General features: G+C 38.5%; 1 protein-coding gene across 12 annotated transcripts in view; it reads right to left on the bottom strand.

The window, feature by feature from the left end:
• Window positions 1-27,566, bottom strand: part of USP54 (ubiquitin specific peptidase 54) — a 91,808-nt gene that overhangs the window by 23,556 nt on the left and 40,686 nt on the right. For 11 of the 12 annotated variants that reach the window (XM_038140954.1, XM_038140953.1, XM_038140963.1 and 8 more), the window contains exons 2-10: window positions 21,502-22,348; window positions 18,784-18,876; window positions 9,026-9,160; window positions 7,801-7,914; window positions 7,556-7,638; window positions 5,626-5,731; window positions 3,571-3,717; window positions 2,176-2,325; window positions 738-906 (exon numbers count right to left, since the gene is read on the bottom strand). In XM_038140954.1, coding sequence (XP_037996882.1) covers window positions 738-906; window positions 2,176-2,325; window positions 3,571-3,717; window positions 5,626-5,731; window positions 7,556-7,638; window positions 7,801-7,914; window positions 9,026-9,160; window positions 18,784-18,876; window positions 21,502-21,648 — 1,144 coding nt within the window. In that variant the 5' untranslated portion in view covers window positions 21,649-22,348. Of the gene's footprint in view, window positions 1-737; window positions 907-2,175; window positions 2,326-3,570; window positions 3,718-5,625; window positions 5,732-7,555; window positions 7,639-7,800; window positions 7,915-9,025; window positions 9,161-15,659; window positions 15,762-18,783; window positions 18,877-21,501; window positions 22,349-27,566 lie in introns of those variants that run through there. The other variant, XM_038140962.1, reaches the window with a different exon arrangement.

The following is a 27,566-nucleotide window of genomic DNA, read 5'->3' as shown; positions in this document are numbered from 1 at the left end:
TGTACTGAAATCTAAAGCAAAGTAAGCTGCTCCTTCCCAAGCAGCCAGCATTGATCCCCTACTGAAAAGTATGAAGCATCATGATTCAGTTTCATGACAGTAATACTTGAACTCGATAGAGGAGGTGAGAAGGGCAATCTCCTCCCTCCACTTTCAGTAAATAAAAGTAAAAAATCTGAACAGTTTGAAGACTATTGGTAATCTTACATATGTGATGTATTCACTGCTTAATACACAGGATATTATCATATCATATATCATACTCATTTCTCTGTAGAGAAAATAAAGAAGAAAAAAATACAATAAAGAAGTCGTTCTTATGTTTAACTGCAAACACTGACCTTGAAGGCACTTCATATTTTTGGTGAGAACAAGCCCTGCAGTAAATGTCCTATTTAAAGACAGTTCAGATCTTTTCATGTCAGAAACTGCAGTTTTGAAGTCATCAGCTGGTGTTCCTCTCTACATCCAAATCATACCAGGTCCTTCACTTCCCCCATCTCCCAGTTTCTTTTCCCAAACTTTTTTGGAAAAGATTGCTATCCAAACAATCTACAGTCTTAGACCAAGAGAGAGAGGTTCACAGATAAAACACTGGAAATCCCCTTCAGAATTCTTGATCAGCTTTAACAAGCAACAAGGACCCCTGCTGATAATAATACACTCCAAAGACAGAAAACATTTCACATGCTGCATTTCAATGTGAAGGTACAAGGCTCAGAGCCCACATTGCTTACCTGAGTCCTCACTGTCATAGCAAGTCCTGCTATATTGCTGTAAATCCACCTGAGGGGGCAAGTCTTGCGTTGACACTGGAGTTCCTCTTGGATCTGCATAGAGCAGCAGCAAAGGCTGATAGTGACCCTTAATGCACTTTGTCACAACATCCTTCCATTTTGGACCAATCTGAATGGACAACCAGAAAAAAAAATCCAAAAGAAAATAAAAAAGTAAGGTTTTCTGTCATCGTTTTCTATAAGAAGTTCTCTTCTCCCCCATCACAATTCTTTCAGAGTTTGATTTTCCACTGCCATACTTTAACTCTTTCTATAGCCAGCATTGACCTGGACTCAGCAAGAAAGCTCCTGAGACAACCTAATCAAAATCCAGGTATTCATCATCCTATGGCTAAATTGATTACAATTCCTGCTAAAAACACAATTATAAAAATAGTAATTCCCTTTCAGATGTTTTTTCCATAAAAAAAACTTTTCATCCTCTGGGACGTTTTAACTTTGCATCAACCAAAAAGGAGAAGAATTTTTAATGAACAAAATGAACAATAAAGATACCAGGACAATAAATTCAAGTCAAAGCTAAATACTTCAAGTGTGTAAATCTTTCTGCTGTGACAGAACCTCTGCTAGCACTGATAGGCCAGGCAATTAATTCACATAGTAATGCTAATCTCACAAATCTTCCCCATGTACTAATACAGGTTTCACCTGATAAACTGAACATTTACTCCAACATATTTGCTCCACACATGAGTATTCTTCTATTAAAGCACTGCAGTACCTATCCTTGCCAATTTTTCTGCTAAGAAGCATGACTGAATATATGCATATTCACGTGTTTGGCTGTGTTTGGCATGACTACAGGTGAAAATTTTCCTCTCCCACCTTTGTGATTCCATGACTAGAAAGAAAAAAGGAGAGCGGCATGAAATAGTGCCAAACAATCTAATGGGTTATAATGTCCTGCCAAGATCCCAGCACTGGTGTCTTTAATGTCAAGGACCTCATGCTTGGTGAAAAGGCTAAAAAAAAGAACTGACAGAAGAGCGGAAAATTTGTTGTTGGCAGCAAGCACTAGGGAAGACTGGCATGTAGACACTCAAGCAGAGTTCAACAACAGGCACTAAATAGCTATACTTCTTGTCAGCAAGGGAAAGAGATGGGTGTTAGCTGTATGCACAAGCAACTGTACATTTTCAAACAACAGCATAAAAACAAGACTGGGATCCAACAGAACAGAACTAAGAATAGGGCTTCTGAGATTTCCGGTATGGTTTTTTAAAAAATATTTCACTTTGCTGAGAAAAAAGGAGTAACAAATTTGTGGATCCTGAGTGGAAAACCAGCAAAAAACCCTCTCAAAATCCGTAGAAAATAGAATGGATTTATACACAAACAAATTTCCAAAAGAGTGCTTTCCTTAACATTTTTTTCTCACCTCTTTGACATGAGCATCATCAAAGTACATCCACTTGCGGATTTTAGTCTGGAAGAAGAAGGTTGAATAGTGTTTTCCATAGTAACAGATCATTCCCACCAAATACAGCTCCGAGTGTTTTGCTCTGTCGTCAGTTACTCTGAAGAAGAGCTTCAAGAAGGGAGGTAAGAAAAAACAGAAGGAGAAATTAATAAAGTGCTTAGAATTTTACATCCTGCTTTATGTTCAAAGACCTCAAAGTACTACAGAGAAGCGTCAGGCTTTTATTTCAAAAGATAGAGAAAACAAGGCAGTAAGTAATTGTGCAATGCTTAAGCAAACTCAGAGAGACACAGACCAGAAATGGATTCTGACCAACTCACCAGATGCTCTTAAACTGAGTTGTACCTGAAGGACGTGTATACTTGAAGGAAGACATTTACAACAATGATAAAATACCTGTTACATAATTTGAATGTGGTTCTATTCCATAAATTTGTATTCTGTGTCATGCTTGCTGATTATATCAAAAACTGTTTAAAACATTCATTCCTTTTTGCAGAAACAAGGTGGTTTGGACAGTAAACAGCTGGCATTTATTCTGACTTTAGCAAGGGCTATCCAGAATTTAGCATGGACCAATTTATGATGCCAACACATATAAGATCAACTGAAGACATCAGTAGATCAAAAGAATTCAGAACACAGGAAAAAAAAAATCTTTTCCATTTAATTGAATTTTGTTAATTTAAATTGCACAGGTCTCCCGTTTTAGTGCATTACTGCTTTACTACACAAAGACCACACTGTTTCATAACCCCATTTCCATCAGCTCACACTTATTCTGGTACACTGTGCCCTGAACAATGTTTTGTTTTTTTTTTTTAACATTATGTGTGTGTGTATATATATATATATATATATATATATATAAACTATTTTATGTAGTATCTCAATGCTACAGTAAGACACAGCTACAGTTTGGTACAGTTAATGCAGACTAAGTGAATCCTCCAGGGAATCCTATTTAATTCAGTCTATCATTCAATCACACAGTGCCAGTCACCACCTCTTAGAGACTGTTCAGTCACAAATAACTCTTCAGTGTTATGACCACACATTTCACCAAAAAGAGGAGCTAAAGGCAAAAAAAACCACCAACTCTGGTCCAGAATTTCCTTTCACTTGAAAGTCTTTTTAGAGTTTCAGACATTTCAGAAACTCAAGAATATACAGTTCACAGGTTTTTCTAAGGCTTTCAAAGACAGGTCAGACCATTGGTTCTGCCCTCTATTCCTCTTTTTATGGACACCAAAAAGGTGAAGGTGGAGACTTTATATTTTTCTCCATCTGCTACTGCAGACTACCACGAAAAAGACAGTCTTTTTAAGTAATACCAAAATAAAAAAAACTCACATCTCCCAGTTTAAGGCAAGTTCCCAGACTGTGAATCACATCCTCAGCCAGATCAGAGTGGTCTGAGTCCCAAACCAAGCCAATGGTGATGATTTGTGGCGAGTTCATCAGCACACGACGAATACGGATCTTTTCTCCACAGTTACTCTGAACATATAAATAAAACAAGACACTGAATATAATTCTTCACTTATTATAATGTTAGGGCAAGGCACTAACAAGTTTAAGTCTCAGAATTACAGCTTCCAAAGAGGAGGTGGTGAAACACAGCAGATATGCTCAGTGCCAAGGTAGGAGCTTCTCATGTCATAGATGAGATGTGCTATCAAGACTATCCTGCATTCTCAAGCTTTGAAGTGAGCACTGCCAATTCCTCCTCCTGCTATTGATAATGATTAAAACATAGAGCACAAAACCAAACTTATTTAACAAAAGATAAGCAAACATACATGAAAGATCCCAATAACATTCTTAGGAATTGGATGGAAAGGTCACTTTTGATCAGAATCTCACATTAAAAACTGCATGTACAGAGACTGATGCCTTATATGACAGTGTCAGGAAAATTTTTTGCTTTGCTGAAAAAGCAGAAGTAGTCCTACTTTGCTGTTAAATTTGAGTGTGTCTACAGGGTACCTCAAACATCCCATCTCAGACAGTATAGTTAGGTCAGTATTTGTACAAATACGAGAATAGCAGCTGAAAGATGAGGAGATTAAGAGTTGTTTTAATAACTCAAAGGAGTTCTACAATTCTTATTTCCTGTATCGCTTTTTCTTCCCATTTTTTACTTTTTAAATAAGTACCAGTGCACTTTGCAAGGGAGGGGGTGTCAATAATGGAACACAGTAGGCGGGGGAGGACAAAACAAAAACTGTGACAAAGTCCATTCGCAACATTCATTTTCTCCCTGAGGCACATCACAAAGGTACCCCTACAAAATGGTGGAGAAAACAACATTTTCATACTGAGAATCATTTCTCTTGTCTACAGAGTCCAGTTTCACAACTGGATATAATAATTTCTGACACTAAAACCAGGGAAGAGATCACAAAGCGCCTCTTCCCCACAGCAATCTAGAAAATTTAATCAGAATTTCAGTCCCAAACATCATTGAGAGACAAAAATGAAAAATTGAAAAAAAGGAAAGAAACTGCAGAGGACTCTGATGTTTAAATGTAGATATGAGGTTTCAATATTAAGATGACTTTTATCACACGTATTTTGAAAGGGTCATTTAAAGCACAAGCAATTCTGTTTATTACCTCCCAACCTATCTTACTCTCAAATTGTCTTCTTTGCTTCAGCATTTTCAGCATGACAGCAGGAACATGGCATCCTGATAAAAAGCTTCCTTAGCATAACTTTGAGGCCACACTTAGCTAAACCTCAATAGAAATTTTTTTTGAAATAGAAAAAGAAAGGGGCAGCAAATGCTGGCATGCAATTTTATTTGACTGATTATTTCTCAGTCAAAGAGCAGTTTGCCCTGACCAAGAATGTATTTCTATGAATTTCACATTCTTTGGTTGTTAAATAACTGGACTTATATGCACCTTTTAAATGACAAAATATCTTAATTTCTTTTACTTAGATAAGTAAGCCACTATTTGCCAATATTAAAAAGCATCTATTTCAATGGAGACTTTTACTGAAGGTTTCAGAGTTATAAATTGGGAGGGGAGCCAGGTATAAAATGGAAATACACTGGCCCCAAGGACTGGGTACACAAGCCCTCCTGTTAAAGCTAATGCACCTAACAGTAGCATTACATGAAGCAGCAAATTGCAGCTGTTTCCTGCCCTACCTATTAATCAATGTGAAAAAAAAGTTTGATGGTAACTCTTTCTGCATATTTATTAAAAGGCAGAGCAAGACACTGAACTCTTACTTTAGAAACCTAGCACTTATGATATACATAAAAATAAGCATCTATTCCTGTTTTAATACTTGTGGCTACTCAAAGCAGCAATCAGCCTCACTAAGTTTTCCCTTCCTTCACTGAGTACCTGTGAGGTACTGAATTCACACCCAAGGAGAACCAAGGCTACTCACTGGACAGTTCCGCAGGTCCCCCATGGTGCTGGCGTTCTGCAGGAGCTCTCCAAACATATCTGGAGTTGGTTTCTCCCGCCTCTCCAGCATACAAATAGCTTGATTGCTTGAGTATAGACAAAGCATGGAAAACAAAAGTTTAATAATAAAATAAAACCACAAACACGTGCTAATCAAGTATATGTTTCACCTAAATTTTTTTAAAGTTAAGAAACCTAAAATACTGAACACTTTTTATATTTAATATTGTAGTACAGAAAAAAACCCACATAGTTAATTGTGAATGACTACATCTTCCACAAAAATACTGCACAAAGAAAACAAGTAGAACTGAAAACAGAAATAGATTGTTTCGTTTAAATTTTGTATCTTAAAAGAAAATTTAAGCATTTTGATAAATACTTGGTTTCAAATTAAATACTTGCTTCAAAATGTGCCTCCTTGAATAAGCACAAATATAGTAAAGTAGCACAGAAAGACACTTTCTGAATAAAATTACAAACAAAAAATAGCATGGTACCAAATTTATTTCACTGTCTAAGTTGAAAGTAAGGTATGTACACAAGAGTATTAGTGCTCAAAGCATGTTCAAGCTTAAAATGGTTTCAGAGATGAATAAATAGATTAGTATGTGTTGGTATTTCTAAAATAATGCATGACTTAAGATCTATTGTGATATTTCCTAAAAAATACTGAATACCATTTATGTAACTATTTTGCCCTTTTTCTAATAAATAATATTCTGATATACAGTGTCTGCTGGAACTTAATGAAAATCTGCAGCTTGATGGAACAGCAGGCAGCAGCCACAAGGGGGGATGCTTTACAGCACTCTTGCTACATAGGTAAAGTGGTACATTTTAAGAGATCTTCATGTGAAGAGCAACTAGCAGTTTTCACAGCAATTTTTTCCTTTAACTATGTATCTCACATGCCAGACATAAAACAAAAATTCTAATCCAAATAGAGATTTCAAAACGGAAACAAGTAAGAATTTCCTGCCTCAACCAGATTTAAAAACCTTTTCACTGAGCAGCCATCTACTCAAAGAAGACTTCTCCAGCATTAGTTCAAACCATCTGCTACAGACTTAGTGCTCATGCTCTGTGCACCACCTTTAAAGAAAGGTCACAGTGACCAGGGAAGTTCCCCCGTAACTAGATTAAACAAGAGCTATATATTCATCCAAGAAAAGAGGATTTGAGGAACTACAGGCTGGTCAGTCTCGCTCCACCACCTGGGGCCATGACAGACAAAATCAATCCCCTTGGAAATCAACCCCAGGCACGTGAAGGATAAGGTGAGTCAGAGCAATCAGCACAGATTTACCAAGGGCAAACCATGTCTGACCTCCAGTGAGAACTTCCCTTTCTGCATCTTCCCCTAGTTATTGGGGAACTGCCCTGGTCACTACGAAGGAGGAAAAAACCTTCCAGTTCAGAACGGGAACAGGCAGCCCAGAGAAGTCATGGAATTTTTGTCCTTTAAGCACTTTCAAAACTCAGCCACGCACAACCCCAAGCAGCCTGATTTAGCTTTGAAGTTTGCCCTGCTTTAAACAGGAGGATGGCGTAGATGTCCAAAGGTCCTTTTAAATGTAATTTTTTTGGTTGTTTTTCTTATCTGTCTTCTTAAATCACGTGCTCACACAAAATGTACATGAGTCCTTGCTACTACAGTTGTCAAGATTCAGAATCATAAACAAGCAGACACACTGATCCATGCCTAAACTACCATCTTCTGCTTCACTAAACCCTCATGTTCTTTAGCACAGTTATCAAAGCTCTGCCAACATCGAACAAATCATGTTCTAGACATTTAATCAATAAAGATCATAAAGATCCAACTGCAATAACAGAATGAAAAAAAAAAAAAGTGGGGGGGGGGGAAAGGGCAGAGGGGGAGGATACCTGTGAAAAACTCAACTCACCAGAGTGAGGTTGTGGAAATATAATGTACCATCTGGATGAAAGGTAATGGATCAGAGGTGGCACCACAACTGGTACAAACACACTGAAGAGAAAGAAAATATAATACATTGACAAGATTAAACAGGTATTTCCACAGCAACACTTTCGCCTGTACATTCCTTTACTGTGGCAATGCATGTTTTAGGAATGAAAACATAAAACTTGAGAGCTGGCCCTTGGCATAAAGCACACATCTTTACCTTACCTGTTCAAATAAAGTCATTGCAAACTTCTGGTGGGAAACACAATGTGGTGCAGTGCAAATGTCTTCCTTTGTCTCATCTGCAATGTGGAAGTGAATTCGCATTAACAGGTTTTCCTAGCCAAAGGAAAAAAGGAAAAAATGCATTAGATAATTTCAACTGCAGACAAAAGTTAAGATATAAATCACAAAAGCATGCCAGATGTAATAATGTTACAGACAGAAGGCTCCTGCAAATTCATGAAAATTACTTCAAAAACAAAGAAGTTGGTATTTCCTGGACTAAAAAAGGAAATGTCCTCCACTTCTGATCTGAAATGCTGGATCAGGTAACCATTTATTTTATTTAATAGCACTTCTGAAGACTCTGCTGCTGATTTTTCTGTCCAGTTCTCAAGCATCCATGGATATGACATGGAAATGTAGCAGAGTACCTCTGCAGTTTTAAAAATCACTGGATTGACACTAACTCCTTGTTAACACAAAATAAATCAACTTCTACATTCCATGAGAGCTTTGAAATATGCCACATCAACCACATTCTATCAAAAAGGGGGAGAACTACTAAGACTAAATTCTGTATGAAACAAAAGGACTGAACATTTCCTAGACATTAATTCATACAACTGCATCTGTTTTAAAATTCCCAGGAATCCTTGTCCCAAGACCCTCTCTTCCTCCCGCTGTTGCCAACATTCATTAATTAAGTGGGTGCCAGAAATCTCTTGACAACTCTTCCAGAACACTTTTCACTAACACTACTAGCTGCCTAGGTGGTTTATAGGCCTGCAATAAACAGGTCAAGATTAATTATTTGGCAAAACAGCTCTAACACTGTACAATTTCCCTTGAAAAATTTTCCTGTGGAAGTGCAATTTCAGAAAAACTGGCAAACAAAATGTCCTTTCACCCTTTTGAGGAGATCCTTAAAACTAGAATGCTGGATCATTCTTTTAGTGCAATTTTTTCGTAATTCACATCTAAAGCACACTGTAGAGGGCAAGCAGTACACATGCAAAAGAAACTGTAAAAACAGCTACCAATGCTATTACCATTTCCAAATCATTAGTCGGGGGATCTCTCCGTGCACTTTTCCAGGCCAGACATGCAAAGTCTGTTGCAATTTGTGGAAAGGAGAAATAGAGGGGAAAAAAATTAAGGGGAAAAAAAAATCAGGGAAGACTGGGCCACATCTCTGCCTGTCAAACCATCTTTCAGTTATACTCACAAAACATTCAGCAGCATCATCCATGATGCCCAGCTGGAAGCGTTGCTCATCCTGAAATGTCTTTGCAAGAGCAGTGCGCAGGGCATCAGAAGGCAGTACCTTCTCACTGCTACATTGAAACTGGTTGAATATACCCTAGTAAAAAACCAGAAAGATAGTTAAGTTGCTGTATTTTTTAAAATATGACTCAATTTATCCGAAAACAAACAGCAAACATTTAACTTGTTTGTATCCTGCAACACACAGATACTTGTACAGTGCACAGACTACAAGAACAAATCCCAGAAGTTCCTCCTTTGAAATCATACGCACCTTTGTGTATTTCTTCCTTTCCTTTCACAGATACAAGGGAGGGTTAGAAATTTAGGATGAAATTTCCCTCAGTGTCAATACCCCCTGGATCTATTTGTCTTGCTCCAAATCTGATTCCTGAAGCAATGAACACCAAAACAACATGCTTTTTATTTCCATCTCTCCATTAAACTTTCTCACTTCCAGCTTACCCATGCCACCTTGTTCCCTCTTTTAAGCAACTCTTTCCAAACATCTCTAGCCCTTGAACAGTCACAACTTGATACTTGCACACTTTAAGAAATTTACCTTTCCTAAGTCCAGGTGGGTAAGAATTAGATGATTTTTGGATCAGCATGCAGGAGGGAAAAGGCACGATATGAATAGGAATGGCAGTTCCTATATACAGCCAGCTGTTCACCTGCTGCCATAAACCTGCCTTTTCATAACTGTAACTCACACATCACCTGGGTAACAACCATTTGCAAGGATGAGTAGTTCTAAAAAGACACATTATTTTCTGTAGTGTGGGTTATATGCATGGAAGTTCCATACCTATTCCCAACTGATTAAACACTCACATTTATTTTGTGTGCTTGTGTGTACATGTGTGTGAAATATCCAAAACATCATCTGAACAGTTAACTTTCACTGTGCCCTTCCTACAAAAACAGGAATATAATTCTGTATGTAAGATCCTCAGTCTAAGTAAAAAACTTCTAGTCCTCATTTTAATACAAGACAACTCTCCATCACCACTGTGCTCTACTTTCTACCTCATTTCATATGACAAGCAAGCATCTTCATCAATGTCAATCTCAAAATTCTGCCTGTCCTTTCCTATAAAACTGTCCTCATAATTTCTCTAAAGACTGTGGAAAAGCTCAATTCATACTGCAAGAGAGGAAAAAGGGATCACCAGTCTGCTTTTCTGCCTTCTAAACTTAGTAAGACGAGGAAAAAAAAAATCAAACTGTTTTGCCTATTTGATTTTCTTTCAAATCTATATTAATCTGCAGTGATTCACAATTCATGTAGCACTTCTTCCTTTAATTACAGAAACCTTCTCCCCAACATAATTAGGATCTACAAGTAATTAGAAATAATCTCAATCTTTCCCTCCTTTAACTATTTTAACTTGTTTCTCATCAGGAAATGAGAAGGTAAGCTGGGAGGTTTGCCAAAAGGTACGATCTTGTCTGTTTTGAGGAAGCTGGAAAAAGTGCCAAGCACAGCTGTCACTGCACAGGCAGCAAACCAATCTCTGTGCCCCCCGTCATTTCTGCCAATAGGAATGGTACAATTTATAGTACTGACATAATCTATCTCTCTTTACTGGTACTTTTATTTTGGTGGTCCTCAAGGTGCTCATTGATGGAAAACAGCCCATTGTGCTGAAGCCCACAGCTCTTCTATTATTGCCTTTATTAGAGTATCACAGAATCATGAGAAAAGGGTAAAAAAGAGAAAGCTGTGAGGCAGTATTATACTTCAGGAACCGCAGACAATACCCCCTCAGTTACCCTTTATATATACATACATAGAACAGAAAGAACAACAAATTCTCTGCATTCAAACTTGATTGCCATTTCTGTCACTCTGATAACTGAGCAAGTTTCATGTTTCATTAGTGAATTTTCTCATTTCAGTGACCCTTAAAAAAAAAAGGCAGTGAAACCTAACTCCACCCTGTTTCACATTTTGCATTAAATAATTTAAGAGCACTCCAAAATATTCACAACTGTGCTTCAGAAATGTGTTTATTCTATTTATTCAATCTCACTTCATAGATCTGAGACACTTGTCTAGCAACTGGTCCACAACCTCACTGCCTGATGGGCAAGATCTGGTCTGTTTCAATGAGAGCCCTGAAATGGCTTTGCACTCCCGGGGGGGTGAGAAACAATGCAGGCTCTAAACTAGGTAAAAAGAAGAAGCAAACAAGGAAACTGAAACTCTTCTTTTAAACTTCCATCTTTAAAGAAACAGCATACTTACCATAGAACAAAAAATAACTAAGCAATGTCAATTCTGTGAAGAATGCAAAAATCAGGATGTAACATCCCAATATTACTTGGAAGAATGCTTCCTTAAATTTGTAATGACATAGAACACAATGGTATATAGTCTAATTTAGATTACAAAAGAGGAACAAAATCTTAAAACCAGTGAGTAATTGTGCATTTTAATTTAATAAATGTCAAATCTTATTATGGCATTGCACAGTGCAGTTTAGAGCACGTTGGAACCCAGTAGTTGTAGGAAGTCCCAAAAGGAGTCAAAAGCATTTTTAACACAGGGGAGTTTGGTTTTAGTCACTGGGGTTGGGTTGGGCTTTTGGGGGGAAGATGGGGTTGTTGGGGTTGATTTCCCTTTCTTTTTCAAGATAGGTTCTTTGCTCTCCTTCAGAACAAGTCTATCGTGTCTCAACCTTAGACGGACAGGTGTGGCATTTCCTGAAATTTCATCACTTCACATTATCTAAGTCAGATCTCCCTCCTTAATTTAAGGTCTTGCCTGTGAACGATACTGTTAACTGCTCAAACATTGGTTCCCGACACAAGTATGAAAGCCAGCTGGGTGCAGACCAGGAAAGCACTCCTCATTCTGCCCCAGGAGTTCTCACGGCACCTTTCTCCCAAGGGACTATGGAGCAGGAGAACTTGATAAATGAAACATTCAAACTTCATTCTCCTCCAAAAACTTCTTCAACTTCTTCTGAAATTGAAGATGGTGGAAATCCCATCAGCATACTCACTGCACTGATGATCTCTTTCAATGGCTGCATTCCAACACAAATGAGCGTGTCCCTAACAGTGCCAACAATAAGAATGGACACTGCTAAAAGCCCCATGAAAATGCGAAGTTTCTTCTATTTTACCTGTTTTCAGTAACTAAAATCAAGGAGGCAGTACAAAAAAAGAATTAGATTAACATAAAATGTAGCAATTACTAATACTGTATTAATAGCAGAACTTTGACTTCCACACTGAGGACATGGTTCTTGGCATGCTGGTCAGTCTACAAGCTAAGAACAGTGCGAGCAAGGGATTTTTCAGATAGGAAGTCTGTGTTCTGGTTATACCGCATTTCTATGAGAGGTCTATATGGAAAAGGAGCCCATCTCCCTTCACATCCCCTTCCCTACAGCTCTTCATAAGTTGGAAATGCTAGCAGAGAATAAAATTAGGAAGTGCATGTGTTCTTTAAGACCAACAAATTCACTAAGTCCATCTAGTTGCACATAGTCCTTCCCCAAATACTAAGATCAACTCCCAACTACACTGGTAGCTTTCACCAGCTTGCTCTCAGATGGGTCCAAACCTGAACCTTCCTTAACCATCTTACACTATCAATCACAGGGCCTCACTTCATTTTTTACTATTCAGAGGGATTTTTCATAGTTTTTTAACTGAAGGCTTCATATCCTTTCTACTACTACACAGCTGGGCCTCTGACACACATCAGAACAAAGCCCTGCAGTCAGTGGGCTTCCAAAATAATGTCCTCCACTTGGGAACTGTGGGAGTGGGGATCAGTAGGAACTTTCTAGATGTATATTGATCAAGGATCAAATAAAGGAAAACAACCTAAGTTTTGAGACAAGGTGTATTTACCATACAGCTCTTCAAGAATCCTTGAAGATATTTCAAAACACTAAAATTCACATGCATGATCATAAACCAAGTTTTTTTCACCTGGTTTAGAGATTAAAGATAGCAAGTACTCTTTTAGGTAATCCATGGGATTGACAGGCATTCTTGGGAGTTCTTTTAAAGATCTGAAAGTTGCAATAACTGTGAACCCCCTCCTGTAGTTTTTAAGATCTGCTCCTAATTATCTTCAATAGTGTTTGGAATCAACTTCCTCCCTGGGAAAGAAGTATTCCATTTATTTGGGGTAAACTGACATCTGCAGTGTGTAACTAACCATACTGATGAAACAAACCAAAATTGATACACATTCACGTGCAACTTTTTAATCAAGCATGCAAAAGTAGGCTGATGTAAGAATAAATTGATGGAAGAAGACAATAGGGAACAGCTACTGAATCAGAACAGTGTTTATGCACTGTAATTTTGAGTTGTGTCCTTGGCAGCTTTCTGGGAACTAATCCTTCCAGAATTACACAGAAGCTTCTTCTGTATAGAGATATCACTGCAGCTCCCGTGGTATGGTATTTGAAAGAACAAAACATGCTCCCCTCACCTTACTATTCCCTACACTAATAAATCGTTTCTGGGTTTTGGTGATGGGATTTTTGTTTGCATAGTTTTTTTAAGCTTTCTCTCCATTTCAACAGCATGCCTTTCTCACCCTGCTCAGTGCACCTTTTTTTCTTGCCTGTAGTACCTAATCTCTCATTCAGAACATCACACTCTCCCACTGAAGCCTCATAGTCAGTACAATAACCTGTTTCAAATGGCTGCTAAAACTCACTTTTCTCCTATCCAAACACATCAGCCTCCACTCACTGGATGTTACTCCAGTCACTTCAAGGTTGCAACAAACTCTATATCTATTTGGTTTTGTGTCTTTTGATTTCTTTTCAAACTTTCAAGTCTAGTAACAATCACCTAGATTTCCATTGATTCTCCTCTTTTAATGTATCTTCCATTTGTACTCACGCTGAACTCTGAATATTAAGATCAGGTCCCCAGTAGAGACTGTCAAGTCAGGCACTTCTGGCTACTACCGAAATCAAGTAAAAATAAAATACTTTCCACAAGTGTTGTTTCGGACGGTGGCAGGAAAAGAAATCCAAATCATAGAATGTGCACATCTATTAGGTAACAATTCATTAACTGCTTGATCAAGATCAAAACAGCCAATTGTTATTTGGAAGCTTCAATTACCAGTTTATTAACTCGGGGAACTGTACTTGCTGCTAGTTTATTTGGCAGGCAGTTAACTGCAAGTGCCAACTGATGAAAAACATTCACACAATAAAAGTAATTATTTTATGTATTTTGACTACTGTTTTACCTGACATACTACTGTCATTACAAAAAGAGCATAAAACAAGAGGATGTAATCTTTGCAACCAACCTATTACAGTCTCAACCACAAGATGAACATCTCATAATAAATCACTCGATTTCAAGCAAGTGGCTTATGAGAACCAACTATAGTCATTCCACTTTTTTAAAGCACTGTATACCCTACTGTTCTCCATTTTCATCTTAAACAACAACATCATCTCCACACAGAAAATTCACATTCTTCCTGCTTTTGTTGCACATGACAAAACAACAGAAAAGACCAGCCCTATTAGAATGTATCAATCAATAGAACATTCTTCTTTGTGACCTACAAAAAACACTCTGTCCTGTATCCTGGCACTATGGAGCTCCCAGTACAATCCCTGGAAGGAGAACAAACTCTCTGTGGCATGCTCAGTACAGTGGACGGATTTCCCCCTTCCTACCCTCTTCCAGCTGTGATAAACACAAAAGCAAAGTCATGCTGAAAAATAAAAGAAAATAAACCAAATCATAGTAGACTTCAGCATAAATAATAAATCAAAAAGCTGTTCTAGTGTTATGGCAGGCAAACCACATAGTGGTAAGGACAGCTTGTGTATTGAAAAAAATACTTTAACAATGACATATTTTAAGGAGCAGTGTTTGGGGTTCCAGCACAGAGTCTACAACTCTCCCTTTCTATAGCTGTTGATGCAAGGTAACTTCCAAATAACCAAGGAATGCATATCGGGAATGATTTCAAGGTTCATTTTCTAGCTACATAAACACAGTCAGGTAGCACACCAAGCTTTAAAATTACTTCAAGAATTTGTGAAATGGAAGTCTTCAATGTGGTACAAAAATAAAATGCAATTTGATCAGGTATGACATCACTGTCCTGTGATCCCATATTTGAAATTACAAGTAATATTTAGAGAGCTAACTGAGCAATTACAGCAAATACAGTGCATGACATCCAAATCCCTAGAAACAGTTGCAACAAGCCAAGAAAGTGTGGAAAAAATACAATTTCTTCAGTGTTATTCCACGGCTAAATTTAGCTTAGAGAAGACTATCTTTCTCTAGAGTCAAAAGGAAGAGGATGTCACCTTCAGAGCAACATTTCATAGCAGGAGAAGAGCATGAATCATCTCTGTACAACACAGATGATGTCAGCTATGCTGTGAAAGGACCCTGAAGTGAAGTGGGGGAACATGACATAGGCTTCTCCCCACAAGTATTGTCCCTTTCCCAGGCCAGGCTGGAATCTGAACACGCCAGCATGCTCTGAAGAAGGGTAAACATGTCCTGCCTCCACCTTGCTTGGTCTGGACAAGTGTTTTGGGCAGATCCATCTGAGAGCATGCAAGGCTAATTACCTCTCCCCAGACCCTAATAGGAGATTTTCGCATGGCATAGAGCTCCAAATTCTGGTGTTCCCACTGGATCCAGCCACTTCTTCTCCCTCATCTTAGCAAAGCCTAAGGCAAGATTCAAGAAAAAGAGGATGTCAAAGACCTGGAGGCTAATCCAGCATTACTCTGGCAGGACAACAGTTAAAGGCTTCCAGAGCAGAAAGGAGAGCTGGGGAAGGGGAAGAGATGGGCACAGAAGGGAGGGGATGACCCTGCTGCCCTGGAACATAAAACATGCTCTTGGTGATGCTTGCAGTATTAGGTGCACATTAAGCACATAATCCCACTTGTCTTATGGAAGTTTACACATAACATGTACCAGACAGACTGTTACAGGAGGAAGAAAATAGAGCAATGTGAAAACACTGATCCAGAGGGCAGCAGAGAACGAGTAAACACCTTGAACAGCCTTTTTCCCCTTTCTACCGCCTGCTTAAGAAGAATGTGAAGATGAATGTGACCATCTCCATGGTTTGGGGCTGTCCCTTGGGAATACCTCTACCTTTTCAGCTGCTTTCAAGCAAGACAGCTTACATTTCTGGTGCCCAGAGGGGTTTTTTTGGGGATTGAGGGGAGGTTTGCACCCCCAATTTCACTTAAAGTTAAGTGACAGCCCTTACAACTCACCTTTATAACAGTATTTGACTTGATAACAACACAAAAAGGGGGAGGGGGGAACTTCCAAATACTTATGTACACACATCAACATTTTACACAAGATAATAAAAGTGAAAGCTTGGCACAATGTTACCCAGAGAAAGAGTTTCTGGAACAGGCTTTGGTAGGATGCACAGTAATCTCCCATGAAGAACAGACTGCACATCGAGTAGATGCTAACTTTTTGATTTGGATCCAGTTGGAATCTATTTACTTTTTCAAGTTTTGGTTACTGCCCACATTCATAAATAATTGTCTAGGTAATTCTTCAATTGCTTACGTGTTCTTTAGAGTTTTTGTGAGCTCTAGGAATTCTGCATACAACCAGACATAAGTTTCCCAAAATGTGCAAAAGTTGTAGAGGATCTGGTGCAATATTACTGTTTTATTGGAAATTAAGGATTTTTAACACTGCCAGCTAGGAACATCATTGCTAAGAACTTCAGGTAAAAAAAAAAACCAAAGAAAACCAAAACCACACACACACACAATCTTAGCAGGTATCCAAGAGTGAAAAGAGACAGTAGCAAAATTTTCAAAAGCTGCTTAACTTAAAAAATAAACATATGGCTGCATGCGTAGAATTTGTGAATTCTGCCACCTGTCATTTCCAACTTTATAATAGCACACTACATACTTCAAGACATCAAAAACAAGGATTTTACCAACAAAACTAAACATTCTTTGACCCAATGTCTGCTTTTGATACATATATTCCAGAGATCCTGTCATCTTCCATTTTTCCTGTAGTGCTTTCCCTCTTATATTGGTACTGCTAACCTTCTATATGGAAAGGTTTTAAACTATTATTTTCATATTAAAACCTGGATTCTAGCACAGAGTTGAGTCTACTTTCATTCATGGCAGAACCTGTCTGATCTCCTCGTATTTCCTTGATCATGCTTTTCAGTGAAACCCCAGAACAGCAAAAGCTTACGTTCATGGTAAGTTCCTAAATCCTTTTCTTTCTGACCTCTTCTTGGCTAACAAAGAATACCAATAATCACTCGACATTACTCGAGGGCATGATCCAAAAAATACCTTTAAATTATCCCACTGAACTTAATGAACTCAAACCAGATCATGACTAAGTCTCATCATTCCCTTTTAAGGAAGGGGATGTATTTAATATTCCATCTTTTCTGTGTCTGAAGAGCTGTATCTCACTTTGGATGCACTACCTTGCTCCTAACCCACTGTTACATCCTCTTCTGATGATACTGCTATAAATATCATCTGGTCTCATCATTTCAATAGATATGTCTTGAGATAAATTTCCCCTCAAAAAAAGATAAATTCTCTTACTTCATGCCTTAATAATCTCCCCCTTACTGTTCATTTGCCAGGGAAAACTCCTTAACAACAGCCCAAAAGCTCCCTAGATAATTCATTTCAAGCCTGTCTCTACCAGAGCACCTGTGACCTTACTTAGCAGCAGCAAGACAGCTGTTATACCATAAATATTGCCTGGGAACATCACACAATCTTAATTTAAACTTGCACTCTCTATTTTACCATTTCTATAAGGCATGTTGTCTGTCATTTTCATTACTGTACACAGAATTCATGACACAAATTCTCCCACAATTAGTTTATACATTTAGTTGGATTTTACAACACATTTGTGATCAAAGACATTTAAGTCTCAATTTCAGACAGGAAAATCACTGCTCAGGATGATTAAAGCTAGGTATTTTCATCATGTTTGCATCATGTACATTTCTCCCACAAAAAAAGCCAGGGGTTTGAGCTAGCAAAATTTAGAAAGGTCACAAAAACCCCCAGAATGCAACAAATTAATTGATAGAGACAAACAGAGACACAGGATTACACAATTTACTCAATTACATTGCAGTACTCAAAATCAGGGCTAGCATCTAGATCTTACTGTCCAGGCAGCCTCTATGACAGTCAGTTATTGAATCTGCAGCTACAAACAGAATTGATGTTTTTTAAAACAGAGACTACAAAGAGCTGAGCCATTTAATGCAGACATCAATATTTACAGTAGAAAATAGCATTTTAGTCTTACATAATCAACAGTTTTGAACAGTAAGGCTTAGCTAAATGGCCTTCCCCATCCTAACATTTAAAGCAGCTCTGAAGGGAAAGGTAACTGTTGATGAGCACACTGACTGTGCACAGTATTATATTTGTATACCAAATGGCAAATTGGAAGAAATAAACCATTGCCTGAACTAATGGAGACTCACAACGACCTGCACACCATGAAAAAGAGTCCATGTAACTGAAACTTTACCAACACATTTGAACACATTTTAGAAACTGGATCATGGACCACTAGTTATCAGATCTACCCTGTTCTCACACATTTTCAGGTGCAAGTTTGATTATAAACATTAATTAAATATCATAAATATTTCTGCTTAAATTTTTAAAGAATAGTTTCCAATGTATTTCTGACTTTTACCTTAAGAGCACAGAAGATGCAAGAATCACCCATACATTTGTGCGTTGTGATCTGCCGGAAACTGCGGCGAAAAATGTCCAGGTGCCAGAGAACCTGAAACAGAAAAGGGGGCACAGCCAATTTTATGAATATATAATATAAAATATTGCATACGCTTCTGATTAAACTGCATATGCTGAATAATTCAAGAAGTATACCAATGTCATCAGTGATCACTTTTAAAAGGGATGCCTTTTATCTAATTGCAAGTTGACGTTTTCAACTTTCTTCTTTAGCTGTAACCTTCACATCCTTATTTACAGTATGACCTTCCTCTGAATTTTTTGCCACGTGCTTTTAGATTAGAAAACTCACTTCTTCATCCATGTGGCAGTGCTGGCTTAAGCAGCACCTGCTCTGACTGCTCTGCTGTGCCGGCCCCAGGGCAATCACACCATGAAGCTGAGCAGAGCTGCCGAGGACACCCCCTGGACTGACCGGGATGAAACTATTCCTTTCTTCCAATTCGACACTGCTTTCTTGTTCTGAGCAGAAAGCCCAGATTATGAAGAAATGGAGCACCAACAGCATATATATTAACGGGTCTGTGCAAGAGGAAACAGTAGAACACTAAAATCCGTTATGCCCAATATTATCATTACTGAGCGTCCTGACAGGCCGTGATTACTAACCCTAGCCTGTTAGGGCAGTGACAGCTTTCTCTCAGGAGAATTATGGTGGTAATAGCAGGTGTGTGAATAGGTAGGGTCATAGCACAGAAAAGCAAGCAGGCTTTCATATGTTCTGCTAGCAACAGTGAGAGGTGACATCTGCTCTAACAGCACCATGGTTTTTTATTCTTCAGTTTTACCACTAAACCTGTACATTCTTGGGAAATTATTCAAATTTGTATCTGTGAAATAGCAACAATATCCACCTCTGAGGCGTTCTACAGTGAGCTCTTTATGTTTAATTGTGGTCAGGATGGCTATTTCAGCTCAAACAAACTTTCCTGCAAACTTCAGCCACCAGCATTCCTGAAGGCAGAAGTCTGCACTGAAAGAAGCCCTGACCTAAATCACGTCCTACCAGGTTCCGGACAGAGCAGCAAGGTCCAGGCTGACATGTGACTGGCTAAATGCTTCATTAGCACAAACAGAGGAACCAAACTTCTTATTTCTGATGAATTTGCTGCGAGTAACTGGCTAGAAAAAAATTTAGCACCCTGGCAAAATCTGTGCTGGTTTCAAGAAGTGTTTTCAACTGGAATGATTTGTTATTTAAACCATACTAACATGTAATATTCAGTAAACACATTTTTAAATATAATCTGTAAGTTTCCCAAAAGTTCATAATTGCCATTGCTATGTTTATACTCAAACTATCCCAGCACTTAATGGCCTGGGAGGAAACATAAGCCTTGAAAACATTTGATTACACACAAACATTCCTGAAGAACTACTGCAGACTTTGCAAAAGGACAAAAAAATCATGTTTAGGAATGAGTCCAATTTTTTTATGTAATTGCCTTTGGAGTTTAGCTTGAATGTTCACAAAAAATCGTAAGAGTGAGGAGCCACAAACATTCAAGAGCATTTCAGACTAAATGTTTAAAAATTAGGATAAACCCCAGAAGTATTTTATGAAATTATTACCATCTTGCCTTTTTTTTTTAAATTCAGCTCTGATTGTAAGTACTTTCAGTATCCTATCTCTCCAGCTTTAGAAGAAAAGGGTTTCTGTAGCAGATTAAAGACCAGGTCATATGCTTTCATCTTCATGTATTTGCAGCTGGTATTAGGATCTACTTAGTCCAGAACCAGGTTCACTACCTCAATATTAGGAAGCAGCTGGTCATTACATCTTACAGCTTAATAAAGGTAATTGATACAGAGCATCACTAGAAACTTCTCTTTGCCCTGTCATTCCTAACATATTAAGCCTATTGAGGGTCATAGGCATGCATATATGTAATATTGGCACTAGGGCTATATGGAAGCCTGAAGTTAGTTGCCTGAAGTTAGTTACCTGATTGTGCCCATGGGGAAAAAAAACTAAACAGAAGTCAAACCCATAGTGATACAGTCTGTTCTGCACAGACAAGTCATATGAAGGGATGGAAACTGATGTGAAGGGGTTTTAAGCCCTGCTGCCAAAATGACTGAATCTCAACCATCAGATATTCAAAGCATCTAAATGGTGACAACACCTCTATAGCAGCCATACCACTCCACTGAATTTGGCACCAGAAAATGTTTTTCTTCTAAATCAAAAGGCAAACACTCAGTCATTTAAACTAAGCTACAAAGCAGCAGCCAGAAAGAAAACCGAACTACATAAAACAGATCTTCTATAGTTATTATCAAGCCTTGACTGCATCAACAAAAAAAGTTAAGTTAATTCTTAAGGAGTATGCATTCTGCAAGCTATGCAATAGCCTGTTATTTTAAAATACATTTTCTATGTATATTTTTAGCTTTGGTTGACATTCTACAAGCTTACACAAACAAGACATTCAAATAAATTATGACTGTCTAAGTGCTATTGAATTCACTAGGAAAACCTGAAAATTAAAAAGCTGTTCAATAACTCAATGTGCTTTTCCAAATGTAGCTTTATTCTATCAAGGCCCACCAACAGTTATGTCCTGAGTTGGGCTATATTCGTTGCACAGTGCCTAGGAAAATACTGCTACAGACAGAGGGCAAACCAGAAACATTCTTTATTCTGTGCTCTTACCTGTAGCGCACTATTCAGGAAGCAGCTGTTCTGTCCTGGTTCATTGCTGAGGCCTTTACTGGGTGCTATTGAGGTGGTATTTCGTGGAGTAAACATGCCCTGTACATTGCCCCGACCCACAGAAAAATAATTTCTTTTCCAAGACATCTTCCAGTTTCAGCTGTAGAAAATGAAGGTTTAGGCTGGCAGAATATTTGACTTGATCAGATGCTTCCTTTCAAAAAATTTGAAACTGGAACAATACCCAGTCTTCCTTAAACTATAGTTTAAACAGTATTTATCCTTTTGCCAGGACTCGAGGAGCTTGCTTCTTTTAAATCCAGCCTGGGATGCTATTCTTCATTTGCTGCTTATGCATGCAAAAACCTCCTTTAAAAGCAGCCACATAGAACATTTGCAAAGGGATTGAATCCATGGTTGTGCAAGTTCATGTTAAGCTGCTTCTCCCTTTTCCAAATAGGCAGCAACTTCAGAGAACAAATGGCAAATCAAGGAGGTCCCAGACTCAAGATGAGAAAAACAACAACTTCCTCCCACACCTCCAAAAACACAGCTTCTGTAATCCTTCTATAATCCTCCTGAAGAGCACGGGAAAAATCCAATTAGTAAGGGTGCAAAGAAACCAGAACACAACCTTGGCAGCTCCCTTTCAGTTAGATGTGTCTTGGGTGATGGAAGAGACATTAGCCTCACAGGGGAAAAAGAAGTAACTCCAGGACTTGAGAGTGAAGAGCTTTAAAGAAGCAAGACGTCTCCGACACAGTTCTTCTAATTCTGCATGCGATCTTTAGAAATTTCTTCTCCTGATCCTCCTTTTGCAATCGGAATGCCCAGCCGTGCCAGAAAGCTTGAGAGAGAAAAATAATCAAAGGCTTGCGTCATTTAATTACTCTCTTGGTTTTGTGGTGTTCTGCCAAGACCAGTGTTGCCTCACCTCCCACAATACACTGAATCTTCAGAGACAAAGCAAAAAATATAAACGTTCCTCCACCCAAAAAATAAAATAATATGGAAAAGAACAGAGGATTCTGAGAAAAGCATGTAACAGCAAGGAAGTTTGGAGTATGTTGGCAAGGTTAAGAAGGAAACTAGATTAAAAAAATAAACCACAACATTCAAGTAAACCCCATGGCAGTAGTCAAACATATCCTTTACAATCTTGTAGTTTTGGGGTTTTTTTTAATAATACCTTATTCATTCAAACAATTACATGAGGATTTGTGGTTCTACAAATACATGCTAGCACATTCTCCACCCTAGAACTGGGATTTTGCATTGAACATGGAAGGCACAAGGCTCATCCCTGACTCAGCAACCCATTGCACTCTCCAGGAAAAAAAGTCTCCAAATTTCCTTTATCAGAAACTATGTGTACCTCTAAAATACTACTTAATCTAGATACATGGGATATATAATGTCTTATAAAAGGCACGGAAGCTTCTGAAGAAGCCAGAAAAATTACTCAACAGAAAGTGCTCTTCCCACCACAAGTTCACTTTTTTTCTCATCTACAAGAACCTGGAATAAAAGATTTAAGAAATTCCTAGAAACAGGAACTACAAGATTCATGACAACATACTTTTTTTAAAGTTCTCTCAAGTGTAGTCTACCTATATTTATAGAAACTTGCATAGCACTTTCCAGGGACATTCCCAATGACATCTAGAATTCTACCAATTTTGATACACATAACAATTGAAATTACCAATTAGGGCTAGTATGAGCAAGACTACTCTAATCCAAATTTAAGTGTTAATTGCAGCATGAAGTCACTACAAAATAGACAAATGTAGGGTTTGTACACCAGCAAAAATTAACTGAGAGTATAATACCCTACAAAGATACCCTGGGTATCTGTGAAGGCATGTTCTTCATCTTACACACAATTATAAATTCTTCATCTCCTGTCAGAATACAGAGACCTTCCTAAATACCTCCCAATGTTACAGCAGCCTAACACATTCCCTTCTAGTAATACTTCATTTGTACTTCTGTTAAAGTCATTCTACAAATATTAATGAAGTCTCAGCATTGCTGTAAGGCAGGCAAGTATCTTCTCACAGATGAGCAGTCCTCCTGGTTGCCAGTGTGCCATGCAAAATTTCAGACTTGCTTACAAAACCTGCAGGCACAGACCATTGCCGTGCCCGTCACACAACATTCCTGAGTGCTGAACTTACACAGGAGTCATTTCAAAGCAATTTCAGCCTCAGTCCCCTTTCTTTGCTCAACCCCTTAATGACCCATGAGCCAACCATACCGTGTGAGCTATTTAGAGATCAATTTAGGGATCTCTGTAAAGCACCACCATTAGCAATGGGTGCAGTGGCTAAGTCTGTGTGTCACAGACAGAGCAGTGCTGAGTGTAACAAACCAAGACAGGCTGGCTCTGTGCTGCCTCACAAAAACCACTCAGCCAAACACTTGGGTCTTCTTACCAAAGCACATACAAACAACAAAAAAAAAAATACAATCCAAAACATATCCAAGACACACAGCTGAGATTCACCTATTCAGTGGACTTCAAGTTCAAAACAAGACTCTGCTCTCAAAATGGGCTGTAAAACTAACTTTTGAACAATTTTTGAGCAAAGCTACATCAGATATGACAAAGTGAATACATTTTTTTCAGTTTATTTTTATTGTCTTCAAACAAAATTCAGGACTAGAGGCTTTGCAATTCTGCCATTGCAGCAAGACTACTTCAAACTGGCCTGAATCCTCACAGTAGCCATGTTAGCTTCGTACCTGCACTGCTTCTGCTCAGGCTTAGCAGAACTGACTTCTTACCACCATGACTGCTCACAGGAGCACGTTCTGTTAGCTCATTTGGCTACACAGCCTTTGCAAAGCTAATAACAAGCAAAAAACACTTAAGCTGGTAACCACCCAGTCAGGACAAAACCAGATCTCAAAATCACAGCTTTGCACTGTGCCAACCTCTAGAAAACTTGCCAGTGACATACAACAACTCAAAGATTATACAAATGTTTTAATAAGGAGTAAATAAAATATTAAGAGTAGATAACATACAATAAAAAAGCCAACCCAACATTCTAGATCTCCCTGCCGCTTTGTAGCAGCTTCCTTCGGGAAGGCAGGAGGGCTCCCAGCCACAGAGACAGGCTCAGCAGATGAGAGAGGCACCGGGCATCACTGCAGCAACACAGCCCCAGAGCAAAGCTGGCCATGGTTCAGCACACAATTCTGGCCTGAAGAAACCAGAGTCTGTCCTTTGACAGCAGAGCACAACATTCTACAAGATGTACCACAGAAGATTTCAAGACCCTGTTTATCCCCACATTCCCTTGCTAAGTCAACGACACAGAAACGTACCATCTCCAGTTGCATTCTTTATTCTCTGGCAAGGTCCCACTATCATTGTTCATTTTTGGGGGTGAGGAGGAGGGGTGTGTGGTGCGTAACACCTCTGTCCCACTGCAGTCTCAGGTAGCCAAACATTTTAGGCTATTGCTTAAACTCTCAATCCGAGCATGTGGGTGAATTAGAACAACCCTGTTTAGGAACAAAGATGCTTCCATATAGCACTAGGCAGGGCTGAAACCACCAATTAAGTATTTATCACACTATTAAATAAGAGCAGAGGTCTGGAATTTAGTGTTTATTACTTATATTTCTGAAAAAACCTTTCAAAACACAGAACAAAGTAAATATTTCTATGTATGGATGTGTCTGATTTTAGAGCAGACACTCCTTTCCCCCAGTATCCTACCACCTATTCTGATGGTAGGGAGTAGATTAATGGTGCTGAGGGCAAATCATGCCTTCACATGCTGCAACACCTTTGAAACCTAAAGAGGTGGGAAACAGCTTTGAAATCAAGATCTTTTGATAACAAAAAAAAAGACAGACTTGTCCAAGACAATGGATTTTGATGAAAGTTTTCACCCAGATGGCTCCTGACTTTGACTCTTTCAGTGGAGAGGCACAAGAATAATCCCATGGCTGTTTTCAGCTAGATGGAAAGTTTGTAGAAATAGAGGCTTGAGAACACACTTTCTCCATGTACTTGCAATGATGAATGTATTTGTGAATTTCTACATGGATTAAATTATATTTAATTAGAGAGATATCAATATTACAGTCTTCATTTAGTTTAGACATCCCAAAAGATAGTCAGCTTTGCAAGTCAGTTTAAATTCAATCTTGAAGGTAATGAAATAAAATAGAGGGGTGGAAAAACTCCCCAATACCAAATAACCATGAGGCTGGATGAAGAAAAGAGTGAAGAGGACAATGACCTGACAGAAGCAAAAGAAGATGATTTCCTCCTCCCGAGGATGTCTCTTCTTTTTGAGATTCTTAGCTAGCCAGAAATACAAGACAGATTTATTTGCTCACCTAGACAAAAAAGTGCAACTACAAAAAGGTAGATTTACATTCATCTCTGTTGCCAAGATTTTTTTCACAGTACAAATGGGACAACAGAGGGGGAAAAAATTTAGCTTTATGCATGCATTTCTCAGCCTTGATGGCTCTGCTGGGAGAAAGGGGCAGGGAAGAGTCTGTAATACTTCTGCTGTCAAGCTTGCACCCATCTGTCAGTCTTCCTCTTAAATGAACAACCTGATTATCTAGCTCTGTGCTACATGTTTTAATAAGGAGGAACTGGGAGGAACCAGGAACTGGAACTGACAGCACCTCACAGTGCCATTGGTGCAACAGACTCATACTGGTCTTCCTTGTTTTCCGGGTGCTATTGCACAATTCTCAGTCCCTGAAGAGTTGCAAAGACAAAGCTTTGAGTACCAGAGACCTTAGGCTAACTTCCCAGAGCTTTTTTGGAAAATATAGTTTGCTAAGGTTACGATAAATACTCTTTCAGACACCAAATAAATCCTTCCATCTACCGGAAGCAAATTATCCAAATGTCTGACTAAAAGTGGCTGATGAAGACAATCAAAATGATCTTGAAGTGAAGACTAAAAATACACTTCCCAAAATCCATGGATGTACTTCAGAGAGTACTGATACAGCAAGCCTGATTAAATACTACAGGTTTCTCCAGAAGACACAGTGAGGCCATTTCTGAGAGATCACCTCAGGATAATGCAAACAAAACCAGAAAATACGAGACAGAACAGCAAACAAAACTAGCATAACAAACATCATTTTTGGTCATTAGCACTGTATTTATACAGCCTATCAACCAACAGAAGAAACTGTAGACAAAGTACTGATGGATCAATCACTTTTCAGGAACGCATTTCCCCAGGGCAGTAATGTTGCCATTTCTAGAGATAACTTACTGCTTCTACAGTCATAGGAAAGAACAAAACTGAACAATTTTATGAAGAAAGAATATGTTTTTATACCAACTTTTGAAACCAACAACCAATAAACCATGAAACATGAAAACCAACCCACTCAACATTCCTGTTAAGTGCTCAGACCAACAAGAGGCATGGAGAGACCACATTCTTCAAAAACACTCCTAAGTGAGACTCTGTAAGCTGCTGGGGTCAATTACAGCTTTATACTGCATGAAAAGACTCTTTACAGCAAAACATTTTCCAACTTCCTCATCCAAAATGCTTATAAGTTGTATAAAACTCTGGTGGACTGCCCCTTAAAGCAGTGTAATGAAATCTTGCAAACACTTACCTAATCTGAATCATTTGATTTTAAGCCTGACAGTCAGCCAAATCTATTTAAAGAGCATCTTTCACAGCTAAGGGAAAAAAAAAAAAAAAACCCACAAAAAAAACCCCCAACCACCAAAACCCAGAAGAAAGCCATTGGCTTTGAAATGCAGAAGATTCCTCTCCAGGGTTACAGACTTAGCAGCCTTTTCTGCAATAAGGACATCCACTGATAAACACCTGTTTTCTGTGCTGACAACCACACATAGTCCAGAATAATGGAAAAGTGTGTCGCTTTTCCTATACAGCTACTGAGACAGTAAAGTAGCTGTGTCCAGACTTTCATAAAACAGTTCAGAAGACTCAAAACATCCAGCTGCCTCTCAAATAATGAGAAAAGCTATTAAAACCCATCTGGTAATGAGCTCCAGTACAACGTGACAATTATTCAAAGGCAAATTA

This window comes from Motacilla alba, chromosome 6 (genome assembly GCF_015832195.1).
Source record: "Motacilla alba alba isolate MOTALB_02 chromosome 6, Motacilla_alba_V1.0_pri, whole genome shotgun sequence".
In the NCBI taxonomy this organism is placed as follows: Eukaryota; Metazoa; Chordata; class Aves; order Passeriformes; family Motacillidae; genus Motacilla; species Motacilla alba.
Note: the sequence above shows the minus strand (reverse complement) of the source record. Positions and strands in the feature narration are given on the sequence as shown.